The 27,422-nt window shown below is 39.7% G+C and overlaps 1 protein-coding gene across 1 annotated transcript; it reads left to right on the plus strand.

Annotated features, from left to right (window-relative positions):
• Positions 1-5,850: 5,850 nt before the first annotated feature.
• Positions 5,851-25,868, plus strand: NSMCE4A (NSE4A component of SMC5/6 complex). The gene is made up of 11 exons (XM_074959229.1): positions 5,851-6,453; positions 8,703-8,783; positions 9,417-9,547; positions 11,487-11,638; positions 13,520-13,619; positions 14,809-14,899; positions 20,190-20,284; positions 22,444-22,492; positions 24,201-24,292; positions 25,097-25,166; positions 25,786-25,868. The coding sequence occupies exons 1-11, from the start codon at positions 6,144-6,146 to the stop codon at positions 25,788-25,790; spliced, it is 1,176 nt and encodes a 391-aa protein (XP_074815330.1). The 5' UTR covers positions 5,851-6,143; the 3' UTR covers positions 25,791-25,868.
• The last annotated feature ends 1,554 nt before the right edge of the window (positions 25,869-27,422 follow it).

Consider the following 27,422-nt stretch of genomic DNA (forward strand, 5'->3'; position numbering starts at 1 on the left):
CGAACAGGATATTAAGGCTTTGAGGTTTCCATTTCACACATTACTTAGATTGTTAGCTTGTTTGGGCAGGGACTGCATTTGTGTTGGTACAATGGCTAGCACACTGGGGCTGAAGCTGTACGCACTACTGTATTATTATGGAGGCACCAGTCATTATTCCATAACTAAGATTGAACTCCATTTCATGCTTCTATAAAGCAGGAATTAAGCCTGTTTCTTATGAGTTTTCTAAATATTTACAGCAGTTACTCAGGGTACAGAATGAATTTGCTGAGAATTCACAAGTTACTATTAAATAGTTGTTAAATTTAAAAGTGGTTCTTTTGTTGTAGTAGCCAGGCAAGGTACTAACAAACTTCAACAGAACTTTATTTTTTTAAAGTGGAAACCTCTTTTCCAAGCTGCTGCTGCACCCTCAGTAGCTCTCCCTCAGCCTCTTCAACTCCTCCCCTGTCCTTCCTGATTCCTGTCCTTTCAGACTCCCAACAGTGCTCCCAATTCTAATAATTACAAGCAACATCTAAACACCACATCTTTTAAGAAACTTATCATCTGCGACACACAGTCTTTTCTTTGTCCCAAACCATATTAAAGTATCACTAGAACTCTTCAGACTTTCCAAACATTCACATTAATCAGAATCTTGTGCACTGGCTATATCTGGAAAAATTAGGTTATAACTAAGCTAAGTTACTAAAGATTGTTTTATCTAGTTATGATTATATAGGCTACAAACAGGCTCAGGTCACTCTTAAGTAGGACCATCTTGACAGAGGTGACTTTAACCTTTCCTCTCAGTTAATTTGCATCCAACAATTCTAATGGTTGTAATGAGGCCATGGAATGAGGGATACTGCACAATGACAAGTGTTCTTATTGGAATATTAGTTGGGGATAATTTTAACAATCATTTTCATCCACTTTGTGACCATAAACACTAACAATCTTTAATCTTAATAGTTGTGGCATAATGTCAATAGAGAGCAAAATTAAGGTTGTTTGGGTACCTGTAAGCTCTTTAGGGCAGGGACTATCTTTTTGTTTCATGTTTGAATAGAACCTAGCACAATAGGGTCCTAGTCCATTACTAGGACTCTGCGGAAGGATAGACTTACCATTGTAGTACCCTCTTGTGACTGGACATGGCATAGCATCTCTTTCATCTTCAGCACCCCGTCCTCCACTTTTAGTGGTCTCTCTTGTTGCAAGTTCGCCTTCCAACCAGGTCAAATTTAGCCCCACCCCTTCCAGGGTAACAGAAACTCAACAAGTAATTCCAAGACCTTGTGTCAGGCATGGGAACTCAGGCATCCTTATGCCTTCCTAAAGATTTTACATTATCCTTATGTCAGAGTGGATTCATGCTACATTTCTTGTGGCTTGTAGGGGAACTCAGAAACACCCTCTACACTGGGTTCTAAACCAGGGACCTTAGAACACGCAGCCAGTCTGTTCCATCAGCCACTTTCCCACTGCCTCCCTGGAGGATGCCTTCCTACCATTAGCCTTTTCCCCTCAGACTTTTCCTCAGCCCCTTTGTAATAAGCAATAGCTCCCAGGACTTCTCAGAGGTTTAGCTCCTGTCCTTATGTCAGCTACAGGAGTGTATGCCAATCACGTGTATTCCCAGACTTCCTTCTTCTACTGGTCTCTCTGGTCTTTATCAACTACAGAGAACTTGTTTATCTCCCAGCTACTTCCTTCTTTTGCAGATATCCTCTCTTTTTAATAGCACCTAACTTCATTTTTTATTATTCCTGACCCCTCTTTCAGGTGCAACCAGGTAGGAGAATTGGCTTTTCATGTGTACCCTATCACAGGCTCCTACATGCTACTGCAATGCAAATAATAATTTCCTGTAGCCAGGTCTATACTTTGAATTGATAGCTTAACATACAATAGTCTGGAAGAGTTCAGCCAGATCAGTTACAGCATTAGCAATGTCATTAGTGTGAGAACATCAATGAGTGCATGAGACCCACTTAAAATTTGGGAATACCTTTTGAATCATCAACAATTTGAGTAGCACAGCACCCAGAAACACAAACAACATAGCATAGCAAACAAGATAGAGGTAGTACAAAATGCCCACCACTTGCATGAGTCACACCATGTCTTGCAGGGAAACCCCAACTGTTAGTCATTATCCTCCTTATCATCATCATCCTGATGTCTCCTACACTGCAGCACACAGGCTGGGCAATGTTTATTACAATGTGTTACACTGATGCCCCCTATATCCAATACATATTTATGGGGGTTTCAGTCCCTTTTTCCCCTATTTGAACTTCTACACGCCACTTGTATTGAAGTACCCCACTTCCTATAGGTTAATTAACCATTTATATCAAATTAATTAGCATTTATGTAAATTGGTTGCCATACTATTATTACAGTTAAACCTTATGAGTTTCATTTTTACATACTGCCCAAAAATATCCTAAACTTCAGTAACCTGTGTTTGTGTTTTTCTTACTTCACATCCATCAACACATCTTATTTGTTGCAGAGCAAGCATCTTGTGACTTGTCATTTGCCTGTCATCTAGTCATGTCAAGCCTAGGCTTTACTTTTGATAAGCCATACTTACCTTATAGACCTTGGGCCTGTCTGTTCTCTACTTGTATTATAACATTAATCAATACTTTTTTTTATTATAGACAAGATTACATTCCATATCTTAATATGACTGAATTTCTTTTAAATAAAACCTTAACTTTGAATTTCCTGGGTTTGTAATGCTTGGTTTTTGGATAAATACAACATTCTTGTAATGTTCTCTTCTTCCCCCACCTTAATTTACTGATATGTACTCTCAACCTTAGGTCCATATTGAGTACTTTATCTTTGGCTAAATAACACAACTGTAGTCTGTGGTTAGCTGATGAGTTGGTGTCTGTATCTCAGTACTAAGTATATGCTTGTTAATTTACTTCACATGACATAAACTGCTTATTCAGGGATTAATTAATGTACATACTTAGATAACTGAAATGTCTCTAAATTAATTTTCACATTGTCTAGAAATAAAGATTCAATTATACTGTTGAACTGTACTTCGAGTGAATTTATGCAGGGAAGCTTAAGCACAGTAGCAGAATCTCTTGCAATCATGCCTAGTGTGAAATCAGTTTCTTAATAGGGTGAAAGTCTTAAGTCATCTTTGAATGGCTTTGCTCCATCTGGCCTTTTTGTTAATAGCAAGCCAAAACATAAAAGCATAACTTTTTTTGCTAAGCCAAGAGGTAAAGAGCCACTGCTATCTCTTCCCTGCAGAGACAATTTTGCTTATAGACGTCTATTTCTTTTATTCCATATGTAATGACTAGAAATGTTTTAATTAAAACAGGATCTTTGTTTAAGAGTTGTAGTATGTTTGAGTACCTGTACATCTCTGCCCTCTACTGGATAGAAGATCAGATCCTATTCCATCTGTGCCAAAGGGAGGATTTCAGGTATCTATTTTTCATACTTTTGGAATCTATTTTAGGGAAATTCTGGCTTCCTTCGAGGAGTTAAAATTATTCAGAAAGTAAAAATGGGGAAAAAAGTTCCCTGTGAATCCCCATTCTTACAGAAATGAGACAACCATATCTGAGAGATCTTTGGGGCCCACTCATCTCTTTTGTAATCAGTTTTCAATGTTAAAAAGGTTTAATTTAAAGCTTCATAACAAAAGCTTTTTACAAACATTTGCTTGATGTTTTAGCAATCTTAACCTAAAACTAGAAACTAAAGTCATAAGCCCTGCATTGGCACAGACAATAAGGATTTTCCTTTGTTTGTAGGCACCTGTGGAGTATCACATACAGTCCTCAACTAAAACCTCTCCAACACATCATCAGTGATCTACAAACCATCCTGGACAACAATCCCTCACTTTCACAGGCCTTGGGAGGCAGGCCAGTCGTCGCCCACAGACAACCTGCCAACCTGAAGCATATTCTCACCAGCAACTACACACCACACCATAGTAACTCAGGAACCAATCCATGCAACAAACGTCGATGCCAACTCTGCCCACATATCTACACCAGCGACACCATCACAGGACGTAACCAGATCAGTAACCGGTTCATTCACCTGCATGTCCACCAATGTAATATATGCCAGCAATGCCCCTCTGCTACATACATCGGCCAAACTGGACAGTCCCTATATAAAAGAATAAATGGACACAAATCAGATAGTAGGAATGACAATATATAAAAACCTGTAGGAGAACACTTCAATCTTGCTGGACACACAATAGCAGATTTAAAGGTAGCCATCCTGCAGCAAAAAAACTTCAAGACCAGACTTCAACGAGAAACTGCTGAGCTTCAGTTCATTTGCAAATTTGACACCATCAGCTCAGGATTTAACAAAGACTGTGACCGGCTAGCCAACTACAAAAGCAGTTTCTCCTCCCTTGGTGTTCACACCTCAACTGCTAGAAGAGGGCTTCATCCTCCCTGATTGAACTAATCTCGTTATCCCCAGTCTGATTCTTGCTTGCATATTTATACCTGCCTCTGGAAATTTCCACTACATGCATCCGACAAAGTGGGTATTCACCCACGAGAGCTTATGCTCCAATACGTCTCTTAGTCTATAAGGTGCCACAGGACTCTTTGCCACTTTTACAGATCCAGACTAACACGGCTACTCCTCTGATGCCTGATTACTGAGGAAGCAGTGATAATTGTGCAGGCCTTGCTGGTCATAGATTCATTATGCTTGGCAACAGATTATTATATTTGAAGTCTTGTGAACTGCAGCTGCCTGGAGATGAATTTTGTGTAAAGGGGATGTGGAAATACAGCATATGCAGTCATGTACATACTTGAATAACTATTCACATGTGGATTTTTTTCATTACACACACATCTATGTTTCAGAACTGGTGTCTGGATGTTTATTTTCACTTAAAAATGGCTAGTTCTCTCTAAGGGATAGTCCTCAGTAACCTTCTGAAAAACATTTGAAACAACAAAGTTACAAGTAATTCATATTTAGCTTTCATGTACATATAGTAGAAAATATCTTTCTAGTTTTAGGTTTCACAGTTGCCTGCTGAGGAACTCCACAGTTCCATGTCAGTGCAGTACTCTAACAATTTATTTTTTGAGCACCTGGTGAAGTGCTGCAGTTTAAATACTAGTTCCAGCCAACAGAGGGTCCAATTTTGAAACAAGAATGTCTTCTCAAAAGCCAGATCAGGCTGTGGGGGGAGGATGTGCAGTAACCACTGCCTAACGTTGTGGACCAATCCTGTCTCATTGTTTGCTAGTACAGTGTTGCCCACTCTGTCTAGATCCGTCTGTTGTCTCTTTATAGTTAGGCTGTAAGCTCCTGGGAGCAGCGACCATCTTTTTGTAGGGCTCCTAGCAGTACAGGGTCTGGGTCCAGGACCAGACAGTGCGACAGTAACACAGCTACACTACCGTGCTACGAACAAAGTAGGGAAGTGCCCTGCTGCAGATTGCACCGGCTGTAAAACCGCACTGTGCGTTGAACACGGTCACGCCCCAGGACCGTGGGCAAACCTGCAGCTCCCTTCGTCCTCCGCCTGGTGCGGCCGGTTTGCACCCACCATTTCGCATGAAGCGTGGGCCCTGCAGTTAATTTCCAGGTTTTAAAGAGAGATGAGGTGAGGGGGGAATGTAAAAGAACAACTACAGCGTGTCTCCCCGCCGCTCAGGGCAGCGTCAGGACCCCGCCGAGCAGAAACACCCTTCGCTCTAACCCCTCAGCGGTGCTTCAGCGGCTCCCTGAGCGCTGTGTGCCTCCCACACGCCAGGGGGCGCTGCAGATACTGAGCGACGGAGGCAAGAGGGGACGCCGCCGGCGCTACACATAGCCCTCGGACGAGTTGCTTCCTCTCTGCTCTCCCCGCCCTCCATTGGCTTCGCGCTTTGGCCCTCGCGCTTCGCCGTTTCTAACAACGCATAACGCTCAGGGCGCCAGTGGCACGCGGGGCCCAGCGCGTTGAGGGGTGAGAGCCCGGCGGAGCGGGAGGGTCTGAGGAGCTGTTTCCCCTGGAGGGGGGAATGGGGCAAGGCCCGAGCCTGAAGGAGGCCGGGGGAGTGAGGAACGCGTAGGGCCGCCCGCGGCTCACGCTCTCCTTCTGCCCCGCCCGCAGCGGGGGGGCCGAGGCGGCGATGTCTGAAGATGCTGGAAGCGGCGGCGACTCCCTCCAGGGCCGGGGCCCGGAGTCGGGCCGCAGCCACCGCCAGTCTTTCCCGTCCACTTCCCGCAACGGGGCCGTGCCCGAGCACCAGCAGCGCAGGCTGGCGGGAGGCCCAGGCCGTCAGGGCCCCCCGGAGGCTGCGAACGAAGCGGGTGACGGGGAGGAAGAGGAGTCGGAAGAGGAGTCCGGGCAGGGCAGCGAGAGAGCCGAGCCCGATGAGGACCACACGGACAGGAGGATGCTGCGGCAGCAGTATCGTCAGCTGATCAACAGAGTGCAGCGTAAGCCTAGGGATCGCCCCGGCCCTGGGGTCCGGGAGGGTGATCTGTGTTCGTACGGGGCTGGCACAGTGCGGTCCTGGGCAGTGGCTGGTGCTCCTGGGCGCTAGGGTAATACAAATAGTAACAACAATGATAGCGCTGGGGTCTCCCTGCAGCAGCCAGAGACTTAGCCCTGCCGCAGAGCTGCAGCTGTCTCTGTCGTGCTTGCTGCAGCTGCAGGAGACTGCCCCGCCCAGGACAAACGGCCTGTGCCCTACCCACTGGGAGGCTTATAGAGAGCTAGGGCTGAAGCTGGTGCTGGTCTTCGGATGATTGAGACTAAAGTCACAGCAGAATTCTTCCTCTCCAGAGGGAAAACACTTTACCAGGTTCTTTAAAGGATTGTCTCTCCTCCTCAATTGTATGAGTGAGCATTGCCAAATTTTGGGCACTTAAGTGGTTTAACCTTCATAGGTGCTGGATAACCAGACAATTTGTTGCAGGAGTTGAGGGTGTTTGACATTTCTGAAATTTAGGCACCTAAATCTTTATTTAGCATGTCGTTTTAGGCATCCAAGTTTGAAAATTTTGCTGTAAATGTGTTGCATCCTTTTTTGCTTCCAAGGCCCAGTTGAGGGAGGCATACAGACTAACATGGCTGCTACTCTGAAACCAGTATAAATTTAGAAATTTGAGGTGATGGCCTATTTAGTAGACTTTTATCTTTGAATTAAAAATAATTTTTGTCATCACATTTTTAATGTTAAAATGTAGAAGAATAGTTGGTCAGTGACATGAGAAGTTTAGTAATCACTATGTGGTCACCATAATTCCATATAAAACTGTATTAAAGCAATGTTAAGACTTCGTGCTTTATGACTTTTGGGATGAGATATGCAAAGTCCTTATCAGTGTACAGCAACGCAGTGCACAGATGAAGATATCATATTTTTACCGGAAAGTACAGAAGAATCATAGCCAGAATAGACCTAAACCAGAACACTATCCTACAGTTTGCAAAAGGGTCCATGGGGTTTTCAGTGATCACCAGTGGTTATGACCTGTATTTTACCTCTATGATCTCTATTTCCCCTATGTGTACAGTCATCAGTGATGTCCCTTTGTCGCTATTCTTCTGACTTGTAAGAGTGCTTGACTACTAAGTCATCAATAACAATTCCAGCAGCACCTGGTATTTTTTGTCTTTTTTTGTTTTTGTTCCCCCTGCCCCCCCTCCCAATCCCCCCGGAAATCTTCCATCTCATTCTGACTTGCTTAATTTACATGATTTTTACATGAAATTGCAACTCAGTTTTAGAATAACTCAACTAGTGTTATAAGATGTTTAATAATACACTTATCAAGAAAAACACCAGCGCTTTGGAAAAGTGTATCAAGAGCTGGATGCATGTGCTCAAACCACTTGAACACTATGATGCTGTGAGTGTGGTCATATAGAATCAGGCATTCAAATATTCCCATTGTGTCGATGTTTATTAATCTAAATAAATGTAGTTGTTTGTTTTAACCTAGTGATGTCTAGAAATGAAACAACCTTTATTATTGTATAGTGTTTAGGAGCGTTAGTCATAGACCATGACCCCATTGTGCTGTACAACCTTGCATGTTTTTATAGAGGTCCCTAATTGGTGATGTTTAAATGTGTAAGACAAATGACGTATGGCATAACTCTCATGAGCTCTGGTAACTGCTTTGACTTAGAACAGGATATTTTAATTGGAATGATCAGCAAATTACATATAAGATTAAGATCTACTTCTTAATTTTGGAGCTTTTTAAAAATGTCCACATGCCAGAAATATACTGTGGATGGTTTGTAATCACTTTAGGGCTTGTGGGGGAAATCCTAGCTTTTGCATTTCTGAGTCTCATTCTATAAATGGGAACTCTTTTTATTGAAACATTCATTTTACAGTACTGAAATAGTCCTACTATCTGCAGTGACAAGTGCTACTGTTTTGATCTGCAAATACTTAAATGCTTAGCAGTAAACATGCGAATAGTCCCATTGATTTCAGTGGGATTACCCGTATGTTTAAAGTTAAGCATGGGCATAAACGTTTGCAGGATCAGGGACTACATAAATGCTCACTGTAAAAAGTACTATAAACAGATTTGGAGTACTTTGAATTTGGTGAGATTTAGTGTCAAGCACTGTTAGCTACTTATGGTTAAGGCTATAGGTGTTTATTTTTTGATGTGTACATGTTTAATTTAAGATTTCATTTATTTGTTTTCTTTTTTCCCAGAGAATCGTGAGGATATGCTGAGTTCAAAAAGCAATAGTTTGACAGATGCGCTACAAGAAGCCAATAAATTGTTTAGTGGAGGTAAAGTTAATCCCACAGTCTATTTCAGAAATTTTTGCTTTGAACCTCAAAGCTACTGATGTGATACTCAAAAAAATTTATGGGAATCAAATTCAGGTCCAATCACTATATGAAAACACTAAAATATAGCAGTACAGTTCTTTAATAAATTGAAATGAAGATGGAACTGCTTGAGCAGGCCTCACTACACTTAAAAAAAGGCAACAAACAAAGCAGCCAGGAAACTCCCCTTTAATAAATTTAGGTTTATAGCTAAAAATACAACAGTTTATTTATACTTCTGTATCTTGGCTCTACAGTGCAACAGGAGTGAAAAAATAGTGTAAAAACTAATGTTGTTTAAGTAAATAGATTCAGTATGCTATATTTGGAAAGAGCAAATATATTGGGGAAGAAAATGTAATTTTACTTTAATGATGGCTTGACAGTTTCATGCTTCCTATTGGCAGTGATTGCTATTTGCAGAATTGGCAAACGTTTTCTTTTAGAGCAGTCTGTACAATAAAAGGAATGGTTTGACCTTCAGAAATTGACTGACAAAGCACATTAGCTCTGATTTTAGAGTTAGTGTAGTATATCACATTTAGACAATTGTATTTTGCTAACATACATCTCTTTCTTTTTCCATAACAGTTTCCCAGGCAAGGGAGGCTGCTCTGGATGCCCAGTTCCTTGTTTTGGCATCAAATCTAGGAAAGGAGAAAGCAAATGAGTTACACTCTGAAATGACAGTATTTGATTTGCCAGCATTTGCTGAAGATTTAGTAAGTTAAAAACTGCTGACTTGTTAAAATGTGGCTTGAGATTGCCCTATATGTAATAGAAGGGGAAAAGAAACTGGGGTTTGAAGATTTCAGACAAAACACTGCTGTTGCATTAAAACTTAGCATAATTTCTATGAGGTTCTTTAACTTTTTTTGCAAGCAGTCTAGAAGTTTATTCTAACTTTCTGCTCAATCTACAGTAGTTGTTTTAAAGGCTACATTTAGAATCTCCAGTTTTAATAAAGGAAATGTAGCTATACAAATTTAGACTCCAAATGTTACAGGATCAGCGTCTTACTGCATCAAATGATATTTCACAGCAGTGAACTGAATGAGGTTCTTTACAATAGTGTATTTAGTAAAGACAAGAAATCTGCTGTTTGGTTTTGAAAAGCTATACCTTCAAAACAGCAATGTTTGCTGTTCTTTTTTCTATTACATGCACTAATTCCTATTTTAACCAAAGCTGTGATTTTCAGTGGAACTTCGATATCTGAATCTTTTTGGCAGTTTTGAAGATCTCCTGTTTTATTTCTTGATACTCTGGCTAAAAAGTGCCAGTTTGCGCTGACATTGGAGCAAAAGCCAATTTCATCTTCTTATTATAAACTGTTACAGTAGCCTAATGAGGAGTTGCAACTTTTTGTCGAAGGTGTAGCTTTGTTGTACAAGAGAATTAGGTTCCATTGCTTATTATTGGCTAAAGGGGGAAGAGGCATGTGATGTTTATACGGTACTTGAAATGTGTTCAGTTGTCCCCAAAATGTGGTATGTTCAGAAACTGTGTGCTTTTAATTGCATTGTAAAGTTAAGAAACAGTAACTTCCACACTTGCTGGCATAGCGGTCATGGATTGTATGAAGGCAGAGGCTAAACTGTACTCTCATTCTTAGATATAGCTATGCAAAGACAAGTTTAACATGCACTGGGCAATGGAAGAAAGCTTGCAAATGAATAGAGGACTTGTGTTGTCTTTCTAGCACCATTCATAACCATCCATTTGCATAGATATTTAGTTCATGGGTAAAAATACAGGTATCTGAAGTTATAACTGGCAACTGAACTTCTGGAGAACATATGATAAGTAAGATAGTAGATAGCACAGCATCACTCTTTGCTGCTATGCAGGAGGACACTTCAATTCCTGTCCTCTGAAATGCAGGAAAGCTGTCATGTTGAAGACAGCCGTGAGGCAGTGTCTCTTTAAACAGCCTTGTGCTGGCAGTCTGCAAAAGAGAATTGATAACTGCCTTAGGTCCCATTGATTTCAGTGGAACTACTCACAAACTGGTCATAACTTTATGCCTAAATCTTAGCAGAATCGGGGCTACAGGTCCCAGTTCTGCAATAAACTCTGTTCAGGCAGATGCCTACACCCACGTAGATGTCTGACTTCAGTGGGGCTCCCATAGGGCTGAATGGGCTACCTGTGTAGAGCTTGTTGCAGGATTGAGGCCTAAAAATTATACAGTGGGGGTGAGGATAGACAAATGAGAAACTATAATTAAGAGAAACTGCTATGTTCCAAGAAGGAACGTACCAGTTTCTTTTTTTTTGTGATAAGACCAGTAAGATGTTGGACCAAGACCAATCATTCTTTCATATAATATTTAGTGAATTATTGTATAATTTTTAAAATGTGGATTTTTTTTTTCCTTTTTAGTACAATTTGGGAAGAAATATCTAAATATTTGAATTTTTGTTTCAGTAGCAATTGAGTGTGTGATTCTTTCATTAGGTAATTCATGTTTCTATATGTCGATTTTAACTTAGTTCTTTTTTGTTTTTTTTACTCTAATTGGGAAAAAAAGTAAGTGATTCTTGCAGTATTCAAGTAGGGTATACATTATAATGCAATATCTTAGAAATAAGCAGCCATTGACTTTGCTTTAAGTGAAATTTAGATGCAATATCTCCCCCTCCCCCCCCCCCCCAATAGCTAACATTTATGGGCCTAAATCGTCTAGAAGGAGAAGAAAATGATAGTGATGATGAGAGCATTGCTCATGGATTTTTACCTAATAATGCCTGGCATAAACTGGGAGCAGAAGCAGAAAGATATTTCAGAAGATCTCCTTCTTTTCACTACATGTAAGTATATTCAAGGAAAATGATCATGTATGCTGAAGTGCAACATGGCCTAATTCAAGTTAGTTTTCAAAAGGACTGACCCTTAGATTATCAATGTTTAGGTAGTGCGCTGTATTTGAGAGAAGAGATTAACTTGGGAGTCTGGCTGCAGTCCACAGCAGAAGTCTCTCCTGGCATGGCAGTTGCATCACTGCACACTGAGTTGTGCCCTTCTCCCACCTAGATGAACTCATGTTTACCGAGACATTTCAAATAACATTGTCCTTTCGGGGTCTGGTTTATGAAGTAGTAACACAAAATGAACATAAACCATTTTTTCACTCTTCTGAAGCAAACAGTTCTTCCACTGGACAGTAAGATCTCAAAATTTCCTTTACCTAGTCTTTTCTGCCCTACAGTGCCATCCTCTGAAAACATTCCTTCTGCCCTTGTAATATTTTCCTGTGACTTTGGCTGTGCCTCCCAGATGAGGAAAATGGAGAGTCCTCCTCTCCTCCTTAGGCCTTCCCCAGGCCCTGTAAAGCACTTTGTGGGCTTTGCTCCCAGACCTCCTACCTGATTGTGTGTCTATCCTGATCTGTCTCCCTGAGCACCATGTAATCCTCTGCAGGATTCTGTAGTTTGAGAGCCTCCCAGTACTTCCTGCTTTTCTCAGCTCTTTCCTAGGAAACAATCTGAATCCTGGAAATCATCCCCACACTTCTCCTTTCCTGGCTCTACTGCAGGAGAGGCTTTCTGCTCCATGCAAGTTTTCCTCTGTGTGAAGAGGCACTCTTGTGAGGTGCTGCCTCCGGGCTGCTGTCAAATGATCCTTGGTTACCTGACTCAGGCCCAGAAGCCTGGCGTTAACTTCAGACAGTCCCAGCTCACCCTGTGATAGATCAGTTTGGTCATCCTGTCCCTGCTAATGCAGTTTTTCCCCCCTACAAGTAGAATTTCAACTCTGATAAAAGACTGAAGTATTTGGAGGCCTCAACCAGCTGTACTACAAGTAACTGTTGCAAGTGGTTATAAAGATGATCATATGGTCTAACACACTGGATTGTAATAACAGATGATTGATATGTTAGGAAGACTAGTAGCTAGTTTACTGTTGTAATCTCAGATAGTTTTTGTGTTTTAAAAGTACCAACAAAGTGCTGAGGGTAATTTTATTCAAACATTATACTGGAAATGATCAAAGATATTGAATGGAAGAAAGTCTAACTTGGATTTCTCTCTAAATAGTTGAGTCTGGACCTTTAGCTAAACCATTCTTTTATAGAAGTTTAGGTTTCCTATGGCAAAGTGTGAATATTGACAAAGTACTGAATTTTTGGTATCTATTAAAGTGCCCTGAATTAGAACCCATGTTTTAAGAAATTAGATCTATATCCATTTTTCAGTCCATTGAACATACTATGCCCTATTCTGAGAGTTTTGTTTCAAAATGAGAAGTTAACATGTTCATACCTACAGGCCTACAATTGTAAAAATTAAACAAATGATCAGAGAAAAAATATAAAATTGGACTATTTTCAGAAAAAGAAGCATGGACTACCCCAAAAGCTCAGTTTAAAGAAGGTATAAATTCAATGTTACTAGTTAATATAAAAAATGTCACGTCTCTATGACAGATTTTAATTTATTTTACTAAAAAAAACTTGGAATAACATAATGCATTTAACATTGTATTGATTTATACTGTTGCAAAGCTGATTGCAAATTGTAATTCACAGAACCATTAGTGGTGGCAGTTTATAGGAATCATAGTACATATTAGAAGCTTCATGTTCAGTTTCCTAGCATTATTTTCCATCTTAACCCAGCAAACAAACTGCTCACTATATTCTCTAGTAAAGTAGTTTACATACATTCATGCTACTTTTCTACTTGGGTTAGGTTGGGATCTTTCAAGGCTGATCCTCCTGTACCAAGGCAACGGATTGAGAGGCAGAAAAGGAAAGCAGGAACAGAAGAAAAAAGGGCAATGCCTGCTCAGGTTTGTAAAGTAATATTTTTAATAATCATTTTTGACAGCATAGCTATCCTAAGTCACTTTTTTAGTTTGTGAATTATCTGTTTTCTCTACCACTATGGCTGCACTTAAAATGCTATAGTGGCACAGCTGCAGTGGTGAGGGATTCTCCCGTTGCTGTAGTTAATCCACCTCCCAGAGAGGTGGTAGCTAGGTTCATAGAAGAATCTTTCCGATGACCTTGTGGCGTCTTAACTACATCTCTCAGGGTTGTGGATTTTTCACAACTTTGGGAGACTTAGGTGATGTGGTCCAAGTAGGAGATGCCCAGGATTTTACGGAAATATCTCATCTCTGCTACCTGTATTTTCTGTTCAAGTTCTGCTGTAAGGGTCTATGTCTCGCACACATACTGAAAAATGGATATGACCAATGCGTGCAGCAGTTTCGGTTTGGATTCCAGGGAGCTGTTCTTATTCCTAAAAATAGGCTTTTGTTTTGCCACTGCTGCTTTAGTATGCCTCTCTTTATTATAGATAAGACAGATCTGCAAAATCACATTATCTCATTAATATCCTGTTAGGAGTAATTTCAAACCTGTCATGACTTTTCTTAAGTAAATGTCGGGCCTTTTTATCAATATAGGTCAAAGAAATCCTTAAGTAACTGTCCATTTTAATAATAAGCCCCCCAACCCCCCAAACTGATGTTTAAGGTTTTAGAAGTTTACGCACCAGCAGAATCCTCCCAATTCCTCACAACTAGGAAAAACAAATGGTCCTTACAATAAGTCCTGGAAATTGATAAACTGGAACTCTTGAGCTGGATTGGAAGAGGGGGAGTAAGTTTCCAAAGCAGCGGCCAACTGTCTCCTTTCTTAAATAAGTGGGGCTGCAGTTCAGGTGCCACTGTGCATGGCAGATGTGGCAAAGAGAGAAAGGAAGTCTTTCAGATAAATAGATTCCAGGCATTTGACATAGTCAAGTATGTTATGCATATTATGTTCCATGACAGCAGCCTTTTATTACTCTGTCTTCTGTTTTTTATAGCCATGCAACAAAAATGCAACAATTCAGAGCTGATGTTTTCTTTCTGCTTAGTACTAAAACTTGTCACTAAAAGAACATGATTAAAAAAATGTAGAAAAGTGTTTTTTCTCTGTAATGTTGGCTTACAGCAGGATAGATGCATGATTCTTGATATTTTTTTTCAGTTGAAGAAAATGGAGGAGTCTCATCAGGAAGCCACTGAAAAAGAAGTAGAGAGGATCTTGGGATTGTTGCAGAGCTATTTTCAAGATGATCGTAAGTGTGCCTCCAGATTAGCTAAAATTTGCACTAAACGGGGAGTGTAATATGCTATATAGATGACACTTTGGAAGCTAGGGAATGAAACTCAGTTACTACATTAGTAATTAATGGCGTCTAGAATCCAAGGTCCCAGTGTGTCCTCCTTTGCTGGTGAGGAGGTTAGGCTTGTAGACTTGAACTCTGGCCACATTCTAAATTCTGTCTCTGTGCGGTCTCCACAGCGATTGTACTGCATTTATGGCTTGCAATTGCAGCATTTAGCCTGAGGAGCTATTGTTTCTCTCTGCAGACTCAGAAGAACATGGTTTCGGTTGACATTTGGAACAACAAGGACTAGAAACTTGATATTTTTAAATGTAAGCTTGGGTTCTGCTGAAACTGATGGAGGCTGTTTGAGAAATATGACAGTGAACCAGTTCAACTAATCTCTTGACTCTAGTCAAAAATAGGGTATTAGAAAGGTTTTTAGTCCTTTTTTTTTTTTAAACAAGTAACTGTGACAGCAGCCAGCTATCATCTAACTGATGATATTGCACAAAATTAATTGAGCACAAATGACGCAAACAGTTATGAGACCTCATCCACAATAAGTTTTTGAGCGGACATTAATTTGGGCTCTACTTGAATTTCAGCCAGCATCACTTATGAGATTTTGGATGTGTTGAGACAACTTTTTTTCCATGACTTGTGTATTGTCTTGGCTAATGAAGGCCAGTGGGGGAAAAACTGAATTCTTCACAGTTGGGAATTGACAGTCCCTCTGTTAAGGGAGGACAAAATTCCAGTTCGCCTTAAGGAAGTGTGTTTCGTGGGGCCTGTGTTCTAGAAACTAGTCCTTGGTGTTGAGAGTCTATTATCAAACTGTATTTAATCTTTCATTTTTGGTTAAGACTATTATTATTTGGATTGTTATGATGTGACAGTTTTCACAGCATATGGATTTCTTTGACGTACAGTAACTCCTCACTTAATGTTGTAGTTATGTTCCTGAAAAATGCTACTTTAAGTGAAACGATGTTAAGTGAATCCAATTTCCTCATAAGAATGAATTTTAGCAGGGGGTTAATTTCCAGGAAAAATATTTTCGCCAGACAAAAGACTATATTTTTTTACACACACAGAATAGAAGTTTTAAATAATTTAATACTGTACACAGCAATGATGATTGTGAAGCTTGGTTGAGGTGGTGAAGTCAGAGGATGGGATATTTCCTAGGGAATACCTTACTGCTAAATGACCAGTTTCAGATTAGCAGCCGTGTTAGTCTGTATTCGCAAAAAGAAAAGGAGTACTTGTGGCACCTTAGAGACTAACCAATTTATTTGAGCATAAGCTTTTGTGAGCTACAGCTCACTTCATCGGATGCATTCAGTGGAAAATACTGAGTGGGGAGATTTATATACATAGAGAACATGAAACAGTGGGTGTTACCATACACACTGTAAGGAGAGTGATCACTTAAGGTGAGCTATTACCAGCAGGAGAGCGCGGGGGGGAAAAACCTTTTGTAGTGATAATCAAGGTGGGCCATTTCCAGCAGTTCACAAGAACGTCTGAGGAACAGTGGGAGGTTGAGGGGGGGAATAAACATGGGGAAATAGTTTTATTTTGTGTAATGAGCCATCCACTCCCAGTCTCTATTCAAGCCTAAGTTAATTGTATCCAGTTTGCAAATTAATTCCAATTCAGCAGTCTCTCGTTGGAGTCTGTTTTTGAAGTATTTTTGTTGAAGAATTGCCACTTTTAGGTCTCTAATCGAGTCACCAGAGAGATTGAAGTGTTCTCCGACAGGTTTTTGAATGTTATAATTCTTGACATCTGATTTGTGTCCATTTATTCTTTTACGTAGAGTTTGACCAATGTACATGGCAGAGGGGCATTGGCACATGATGGCATATATCACATTGGTAGATGTGCAGGTGAATGAGCCTCTGATAGTGTGGCTGATGTGATTAGGCCCTATGGTGGTGTCCCCTGAATAGATATGTGGACCCAGTCAGCAACGGGCTTTGTTGCAAGGATAGATTCCTGGGTTAGTGGTTCTTTTGTGTGGTTGAGTGGACAGCCCCCCAACCTGAAGCAAATACTCACCAGCAACCCCACACCACACAACAGAACCACTAACCCAGGAACCTCTCCTTGCAACAAAGCCCGTTGCCGACTGCGTCCACATATCTATTCAGGGAACACCACTATAGGGCCTAATAAATGATGATTTAAATAACTAGGGCTGCATTTTACAATCTGTCTAGTCAGGAGGTTGCAACCTTTTATGATTTATACAGACCTTTCTATTGTGAGATGTGCTTTTGTCACCTCAAGATTAAGCCGTATGCTCTCCATGGGGCTACATCTTTAGTTTGCTAAAACGGAAGCTACTGCTGAATGCAGCTCTTCACTTCTTAAGCAGGTGTCTTGCTGCAAACATGCAGTGACGGTATTTGGAATTTGCATTGGCCGCCTATTTACTTCTGGCTGGAGATAAAGGTGGTGATTTGGACCTGAGAAGCCCTAAATGGCTTGGGACCTGCCTGCCTTCACCTGAGATTGACACAGTTTGGGTAGTGAGGGGTGTTGAAGCTGGAGCTTACTTGGTATTTGAGAGGGCGCTATTGGCAAGGCGTTTTGAGGGCCTTTCAACTTCCCAGTTTAGTTGGAAATAATCTGAATTTGTTGACATCTAGAACCAAGAGTAATCTTAGACTTAGAAGTGTGTGTGTGTGTGTGGGTGATTACCAGCTCGAGGAGACATACTTGCATACATTCCCAGCTTGAGGAGACATACTCTCATCAAGCTACCATACTAAGAATAGTAGTGTAGCCACAGTAGCATGGGCAGTGGTGAACTCAGGGTGACCAGCCTTACCACTGCCCTTGCTACTGTGGCTACACTACTACTTTTAGTGCACTAGCTCAATGAGAGCTAGTGTGAATATGTGTACTGGAGCTGGGAATCACCCCCAGCTCCCAGTATAGACCTAGTCTAAAAGCTTACCAGTTTAGAAGGCTAAGGTGGCTAGGGTTTGAAGGTTTTGTCAACTCAAAGGTGTGGAGTTTGTGCTTTCTGTCAAAGCAGAGATGAGGATGTTTAATATTTGTTGTGTGTTGTGCCTGGCTATTTTTTATGCTTGGAGTAAAGGGGTGCAGGCACTTTGATCGCTGGTCTCCCATTGCTGTTTTTGTTTCTGTTATGGATCTAATCTAGTCGCCTTCTATGATGAGATTACTGATTCTGTGGATGAAGGGAAAGCAGTGGATGTATTGTTTCTTGACTTCAGCAAAGCTTTTGACACAGTCTCCCACAGTATTCTTGTCTGCAAGTTCAAGAAGTATGGGCTGGATGAATGCACTATAAGGTGGGTAGAAAGTTGGCTAGATTGTCGGGCTCAACGGGTAGTGATCAATGGCTCCATGTCTAGTTGGCAGCCGGTGTCAAGTGGAGTGCCCCAGGGGTCGGTCCTGGGGCCGGTTTTGTTCAGTATCTTCATAAATGATCTGGAGGATGGTGTGGATTGCACTCTCAGCAAATTTGCGGATGATACTAAACTGGGAGGAGTGGTAGATACGCTGGAGGGCAGGGATAGGATACAGAGGGACCTAGACAAATTGGAGGATTGGGCCAAAAGAAATCTGAGGTTCAATAAGGATAAATGCAGGGTCCTGCACTTAGGACGGAAGAACCCAATGCACAGATACAGACTAGGGACCGAATGGCTAGGCAGCAGTTCTGCGGAAAAGGACCTAGGGGTTACAGTGGACGAGAAGCTGGATATGAGTCAACAGTGTGCCCTTGTTGCCAAGAAGGCCAATGGCATTTTGGGATATATAAGTAGGGGCATAGCAAGCAGATCGAGGGACGTGATCGTTTCCCTCTATTCGACGTTGGTGAGGCCTCATCTGGAGTACTGTGTCCAGTTTTGGGCCCCACACTACAAGAAGGATGTGGATAAATTGGAGAGAGTCCAGCAAAGGGCAACAAAAATGATTAGGGGTCTGGAACACATGACCTATGAGGAGAGGCTGAGGGAACTGGGATTGTTTAGTCTGCAGAAGAGAAGAATGAGGGGGGATTTGATAGCTGCTTTCAACTACCTGAGAGGTGGTTCCAGAGAGGATGGTTCTAGACTATTCTCAGTGGTAGAAGAGGACAGGACAAGGAGTAATGGTCTCAAGTTGCAGTGGGGGAGGTTTAGGTTGGATATTGGGAAAAACTTTTTCACTAGGAGGGTGGTGAAACACTGGAATGCATTACCTAGGGAGGTGGTAGAATCTCCTTCCTTGGAAGTTTTTAAGGTCAGGCTTGACAAAGCCCTGGCTGGGATAATTTGATTGGGGATTGGTTCTGCTTTGAGCAGGGGGTTGGACTAGATGACCTCCTGAGGTCCCTTTCAACCCTGATATTCTATGATCTGTGTTTTTAATTTGTCATGCATCTAAAATCAGAGACGGGTGTGTCGGTTTTCATTTTAAATAAACAAATAGTTCGTTGAGCCACATTCTGCAGGCTCAAAGGCTAATATTTAGGGTGGGAGGTGCTGTTTTGGCTTCATTTCGTGTCCTGCCCTGGTTGCTGGGATCCCAATCAGGGTGCAGAATCCATAATTTTCAGATTTGAATGGGGAAACAGATTGTTCTCAGGTTTTTTGCATATGTAATAAATATGCTGATTGTGGACATGCTTTTGCCAGTAGTATATTAATATATTTGTATAAGAACATTTTAGTAGCATTGATCATCTATATTTAAAAAATATCTTCTCCAGCTAGACTTGCAGGGAAAACATATGTTTAAAAAAAAAAAGTCTACTTAGGATGCATAACTGGGAAACTTCTTTTAACAAGACTCCTAGGCAGAGAGAGTTCAGAGCCGTTAATTACATGTCTTTTGATCTCCTACCACCCCTTTCCTTCCTTTTTAAATTCTTTCCAATGTATGGCCATTCCAACAGAGTAGGGCATGTTAGCACTTATCTTGCAGGAGTGTTCTTAATTAATGAAACCATGACAATTTAACTACTTTATTTCATTTCAGGTGTATGTGGGGAGGTGGGACGTAGTGGGGAGAAAGGGGTAATACGCTGTGTATTAAAAAACAAAAAAACCCCCTATTACACATTAAGAATTTGAAAATATATTAAAATTGTTTCACATAAGAACAGTTAAATATATATAACAATTTGCTTAAGCCCTACATAGACTATTATATCTCTTAAATTAGCATTTACATCTCTGCTAGCTTTATGTATACCATTTGTTTTATAACCACTGTTTTCTTATGTCTATAGCGAATATACCTATTTCCTTCTTTGATTTTGTGATTGATCCAAGTTCTTTTGCACGCACTGTGGAAAACATCTTTCATGTGTCCTTCATTATAAGGGTAAGGAGTAACTTGGTCTTCAAATCTTACTTGTATACTGGAATGATACAAGAAAACCAGAATATTTGTTTGTTTTTTATTTACTGTAATTGCAGCTGCTGTTTCCACAGTTTTAGTGAGGTGGTATATTTTTTGCTTCTGGGACAGGATGATTTGGGAATGCAGGTCTAACATTTGACACTCTGATTTGATACTGTGGAGTCCAACTCTGATTTGCATTTGTGAAAATTTTATTGGCCAAGTGTTTGAAATCCCATTTTTTTTCATTAGTCTAATAGAGAAGTTTTAATACATTTGTGATCAAAGACAATAAAGCATAAATGGATTTTACATTGTCACCAGAACCCTAAGATAAAAATTGGGGTGGATTGATTTAAATTAAAGCTATATAAATCACCAATCAGCAATCAGGAATTTTGATCTTGTTTTGCATTTTTACTTTAGTTACTGTCTTAAAGGTTAATTCTCATTGGTCAGTACTTGTTGCTAACAGGAGGATACACTGTAACAAATACACATCATTGCTTAAATTAAGATAGTTTAACATATATTTTTAAAATTAATTTTTACATTTTGTATTAGAAAATGGTGACCAATGCTTTTTTTTATTTACTAGGTTGTTTCAAGCTGCATTTGGATGAAAATCTGTTTGTTTTTAAAAAAATTAAATAATATATTTAGCACTTTTTGATTTTTATTTAGTTTTATTAATGTCTGTTTTGCATTTATAAGTATGGTTTATGCATTGAGCCTGGGACTTATACCCAGAAACTCCTGAGATCTAATCCTTGCTCTGACACTGACTCATTCGGTGGACTTGTCCATGTGGTTTATTGTCTGTGTAGATCAGTGGTGGGCAACCTGCGGCGCACGCAGCCTGTCAGGGTAATCCGCTGGTGGGCTGCAAGGCCGTTCGTTTACATTGGCACGGCTGCCTGCAGCTCCCAGTGGCTGCAGTTCGCCGTTGCAGGACAATGGGAGCCGCAGGAAGCGGCGGCCAGCAAGTCCCTGTGGTTTGCACCGCTTCCCGCAGTGCATCTGGTTGTGAAATCAACCATTTACCACCCGCGGAGGTGGTTTGAGGGTTTTTTTAGTGTGTGTTTGTAAATCATTTTAAAGAACTAAAACTTTGTGCAGGCACTTATTGATACACTCTCTTGCTTATATTTTTGTAAATTAATCCTCACTTAATCTGTGAAAGTGCTTTGCTCCTTTTGCCTGATTTCATACATGAAGTGTGGAGTACCAAGCATTATTCTTCCCCCGAATGACATTGTCCAGCAAGAAATAGGAATAATGCAAATGTGATGGTGTTTTTTCCTTTGTTTTTCCTTTGAAGCGGCTGGTAAACGTATCAAGTTATCACAGTCACAGAACTGTGGAATATATTGGAATAGTAGTTGAATTGTTTTTAAGCTGAATTTTAAGTGCAAAAGCCTGTAATCGCTTAAGAAAACCATGTTTTCCTGCGCATGTGTTTTAATGGATTTAATTCTGTAGTTGACACATTTTTAATTCCAAATCCCCTATTTTTGTATCCTTAACTTCACTTACATATTTTGCTTTGGGCTAGAATATCTCAAGTTTGTTCTCTGCCTAAAGTTTTTTTTCAGTGGTTTAAAAGTAACCAATCCAGTTCTCAAATCTTTTCAGGACTACTATGTGCTCAGATAACCTACTCTCTTAATTCAAGTTTGGCATGTATGTAATCAGTGAAAGGAATTCCTTTGATTTCAGCAAAGAAAATTTGAAAATGAATAAATGATAATGAAAACTATAACTATATTTTCAATTTAAAATGCATGTGGTGAAATGACAAAGGGAAGTGTGTTCCTACTATATTCATGTTATGATTGAGATTTTACAGATACATGTTAGGAAGTTCAGTTATGTCTCCCTTAGCAACTGTAAATTTGCACTCCTGTGAATATGTAGGAAGTATTTGCAAGAAGCTTAGTTGTTGCTCTGGTAACATAACTAAGATTCTTGATACAAGAATATATGTACATTTCCACTAATATAGCATTGCAAAGTTAGTCAAATAAATGAAAACTGTGTAGCCTTTTAAAAAAAAAATTGTCATTGTCTATTTCAATATTTTAAATCATCTGAACAGTTTTAGTTTCTGTAATTGTAAATCAAATTGTATTGCATTCTAGGATGGCTTTGCAAGAATAAAGCTGGATCAGGACAAACTGCCAGTAATAGGTAAAATACATTTAACTTTTTAAAAGACACATAAATTACTCAGGCACCAAAAGAGTTTGTGTATCTAGATGGTTTATAGGTCTTTTAAGCAGTAGATTTAGGACTTGTATCTCAAGACCTGACCATGACCTATTCTGTTCCTGTGTGGTATCTGCTTCATAGGCCTGATCGCATAACCCTTGCTTATTTGAGTAACTGTAGGATTGGGCCATGCAACTTTCAAAGTATTGCAAACAGAGAAAAGCACTATAACTTGCATTTGTTAAATGAAGAGTCCTTTAAAGTTTACTTTAGTTTCAAACCAGTTCTGTTAGGATGCTTGACCTTTTTCTCTGCAGACAGACACAGACTGCATGGGCTTTGGTATACAGGTCACTGAAGTTGCTAAAAAGATTGCTATTAACTTCAGTAGGCTGCGGAGCCGGCCCTATATGAGCTAAGAACATACATAAGAACGGCCATACTGGATCAGATCAAAAGTCCATCTAGCCCAGTATCCTGTCTTCCGACAGTGGCCAATGCCAGGTGTCCCAGAAGGAATGAACAGAACAGATAATCATCAGGTGATCTATCCCCTGTTGCCCATTCCCAGATTCTGGCAAAAGAAGCTAAATTCTGGCTAAAGAAGTACCTGTCCAAAAAAACCCAGAAAATAGAAGTCTAATCCAAGTGAACCTAATGGAAAGAAGTATAAATTATGGTAGGTAAAAAGTAAGATGAACATTAGGAGAGCGAAGAGAATTTGAAGAGAAAATAGTCTGCAAATAACAAAAGTCTTAAACATAATAGACAAAGCAGGAAGCCTGCAAAAGCAAAGCAGGCAGCCTGGTGTGTCTGCTAGAATGCCAAGGGAAAAAAAGGGAAATTGAGGATAAGCTAAATGATTTTCTTTTTAGTTTTCACAGAGGGTGATGGGGTATATCTACCTGAGACCTTCATTTTTTAGGTAACAAAGAATTAGTCCTGGAACAAATTGATAAAGAGCAGTAAGTCACCTGGACCAGATAGTATTAATCCAAGAGTACTAAAAGAATAAGAGAGAAGTTGACAGTGGCAAGCAAAAAATGCAATACACTAAAGTCAGCTACGGATGGCTGGAGAACTGGAGGGGAGCAGATGTCATATAAAAGGCAGTGACAGATACTTGGACTTACAGACCAGTGAGCCTTATATCAATACCAGGAAAATTTGGTTAAAACAAGAATTAAGAACAGAATTATAAACACCTAGACTGTAATATTGTAGGGACAAACAAGTATATCACTTACAAAAGATAATGTGTCTAATCTAGAATTCCCTGAGCACATCCTCAGTCATTAGTAAAGGATAATTAGTTGGCATGAATTGACAAAACCCTTCCTTAGAGGATACTAGGAAAACATGAGGTGTGAGGTAAAATCCTGTAATGGATTAGAAACTGCAATGTGGTGGTAATAGGTGAAGTTTTAAGATGGCAAAATATATATATTTTGCCTGAAACAGTCTGGCAGATTTGACACAAATTCACTACCAACTACTGAAGTTAAGAGAGTGTTTACTGTTGGTTTTTTATGTAGCATCTGGTACTGGCCTGTCAGAGACGTAATAATGGACTAGATGGGCCACTAATTTGATCTGATATGGCAATTCTGATGTTCCTGAATGGTACTGTAACACCTGACATGCCTTTCTAACTGTATGGGTCCTGAAAACGTGGTATTTTGAACAGAGCCTTCACATGAAGAAGAAGGTAGAGAAAATGACCAGAATGCCCAAGTACGGAACCAAGCAGTCATATCTTTGAGCCATCAAGACTGGAAGGTACAATAGATGACACTGCCTTTTGCTTTAGTTTAAATTTAAAGAGTCTCGGAGAGCTGTGCTATTCTATGATGTGAAGTCACAAAGTAATGCATCTTATGACAAGTTGTGTACGCATCTTTGTATCAATACATATTGATCATTATGGACTCTGCAAAACTAGTAGGTACAATCAGTTTCTTTCTATAGTGAGATATGGAATGGAGACTTCATTCCAGTCCATGTCACATTTATACTGCTTCCAATCTAAGGCTGTGCAGCTACAAATAACTTTCAATTACTGTACTATATAAAGGCCATGTAGATGTTAGAAATCAGTCCAAATTGCTGTCTGTTTTCCTGTGTTACATGGCATTCAGTCATGGCGGAGGGGAGGGGGGGAAGGGATGTGTCTGCTATTTATCATATCCATAATTTGATTTAAAAGAATGTCCTAGGGTGCATAAGATCAGGCTTATCTAAGTTCCTGAAGGTGGTAAGAAACAATGATAGTGCTAATTGTAAAGCTATCACATATGCACCCACTTTTCACAGGCTGGGTGTGCAGAACTTGGTGACCTGAAGTTTAGTTTGACTAATATACCTCAAAGTGATCTATTTTTAAATATACCTGTAGCAAAAAAAGATTTTTGGCACATGGAACTCCCATCCCTTCTCCTCCCTAAGTTGACCTAATCATTCTAGCAAGTGCTGAAATGTGAATGCCCTGTGTATTTCTAATACAACTAATTCCTATGTGTTTAAGTAGTCATAGTAGTGTAATAAACGTTTTTTGTTTTTTTAAATCTTACTTTCTCTGATCAGGACATTGTAGAAACTTTTGAAATCACAGAACCTATGATTCCCCCTCCTGGTGTCAGCCAAGAAAATGAAAGTAAGTATTTATTTAAATTGATTTGTCAGAAGACTTCTTCATAGTTCAATCCATACATTTTGTATGTATTTGAAAGAATTGTAGAGAAATTACCTGTAATGCTTGTGTATCCCATAGAATGTAATATGTTTAATGTAAATACTTGAAATTGCATATTTGTTTAGGGTTTTTTCCTTAAGTATACTTTAAAGACCACTTTAATTCAGGTGAATTACTCTGGATATTGCAAAGTGTTTAATTACAATGATGGGTGCTGTAGAAAAACCTGAGTGTGACTGTATTCTTTGTGGATCAAAAGTCTTTGCATATAAATCTTTTAAACAGCAAAGAGTTGAAATATGTGTACTTGAACATTTTATGGCTGGCTAGTTGTTTGGTTCTCAGAACTTCATACTGATATTGTAAATAATGCTGTGAATGATCATGGTTTAGTTTATATAATTTTTACTTTTAAAAAGGACAGTTGATAAGTGATAAAATATTCTAAGGGCATCTTAAAATACATCTATGGAGTTTATTTTTAGGAATAGAATACATGAAGGAGCAATGATAAATGCAATGTAATAAGGTTTAGGTGATATTGAACTGTCTTTTAAAATGTTCTTTATTTCTTTTCTAGGTTAGGTGCCATGAAGGAAAAAAATGTGTGTTAAAATATTCAGATAAGTTTTATATGTATATACTGTATGATAAAATTTATTTTTGATGAGAACACTAGTTTAGTTTAAATTTGATTCTTTTTATATAACAAGCTTATTGTATCTTTTTATTTATACATGTCATTTACAGTAGTAAAGGTTGTCATGATACATAAGGTATTTTCATCCTATCATGATTTTCTTTAATAAAGCCCTTTTGTAATGTTGACTGTTTTCCAAATTTTTATACAATAAATGTAGACAGGGATGGCCCAGAATACACAGACTACATGACTGCAGCTTAAGTTCCATTTGTGGTTATTAGTGATTGTTATTGATACTCTGTACTTGATATGGAAGTGGGGTATACAGAAAATAGAAGGTGGTTTAGAACTCCTCATCGGGAGCTTTAGAAAAATGTTGGTGTCACAGTTGAAGTGGAGTGAGAATGGAATGGAATATAAACACCAGAGGAAGAAACAAAACTTGCCAGATTTTGATCCTCAGTGTAGCGTCGGATGAATGCTACTCTGAAACCTGTTTAGAGGCTGTTACTTTCAGACCTGTTGATAGTAACACTTCCCCCTCTCTTTTTTTTGTCTTTTTAACTTTCCTGTCTTAAGTGAGTTGACTTACATCATGCCAATAACTTAATCAGTATTTTTCTGAAGACAGAACTTCCTTTCTTATGAGGGATATTTTTGATGGGTTTAGATCCCTGCCCCGTCCCTTCTCCTTTCTGTTCTTTCCCACCCACTTATTGTTGCCTCTTCTGCTTTGTCTGATGCTGTTCTCCATTAGCACTCTGTTTTCCGGTGCATGATGTGCTGAAATACCTTGGCTGACATAATAACCTCCTCTGCTAGCTTAGGTAGTGTTGCCTCTGGTTTGAACGTTTTAGGACAATTTATTGGCGCATTAGACAGATTGAACTAGGCAAGGAAGGAGTTAACTCCCATGCAGGTTGAATGCAACAATTTCCTGCTTTTATCAGGGCGCTGCACTGAGGCCCTGATTCAGCAAGGCACTTCAGCAGGTGGTAAGGTCCCATTGACTAGTGGACTTAAGCACATATTTGAGTTATTTGCTGAATTGGGGCCTAAGTCTTGAATGGATTCACTTCAGCTACTCATTAGACAGTAGGTTTTGAATGGGACTCCAGTTTTGATGGACCTTACAAGAGAAAACTGCAAGTTTCTTGAAATGTTACACCTCTAGTGCAGTTTGCCTGCCCAATTTTTGTACAGATTCTTCCCTGGTTTTGGAAATCTTGCACTTTTTGCCACATGTTGTAATGCTCACTCATACTACACGCTGTTACAGAAAACTCTGTTTTATCTGTCAGGATTTAACCTGCAACTGTAGAGTAGAGGCGAGGAGTGAGATTGATAGTGGACATGGGAAAAGAATTAAAACACAGGGAAATAAAGAGTTAAACAGGATAGTGTTTCTCTCACTAACATCTGTGGGGGGGGAGGGAGGGGCTGGGAAGGAGGAAAAGAATCAGAAGAAAAGGGAAATGAAATAAAGGCAAAAAGAACAAAAGTAAGGAAGAAACAGCAGTAATCACTTTCTTCTATTGAGATTTCTGTGAAATCCTTAGAACAAGAGGTGCCTT

This window comes from Natator depressus, chromosome 7 (assembly GCF_965152275.1).
Source record: "Natator depressus isolate rNatDep1 chromosome 7, rNatDep2.hap1, whole genome shotgun sequence".
NCBI lineage: Eukaryota > Metazoa > Chordata > Testudines > Cheloniidae > Natator > Natator depressus.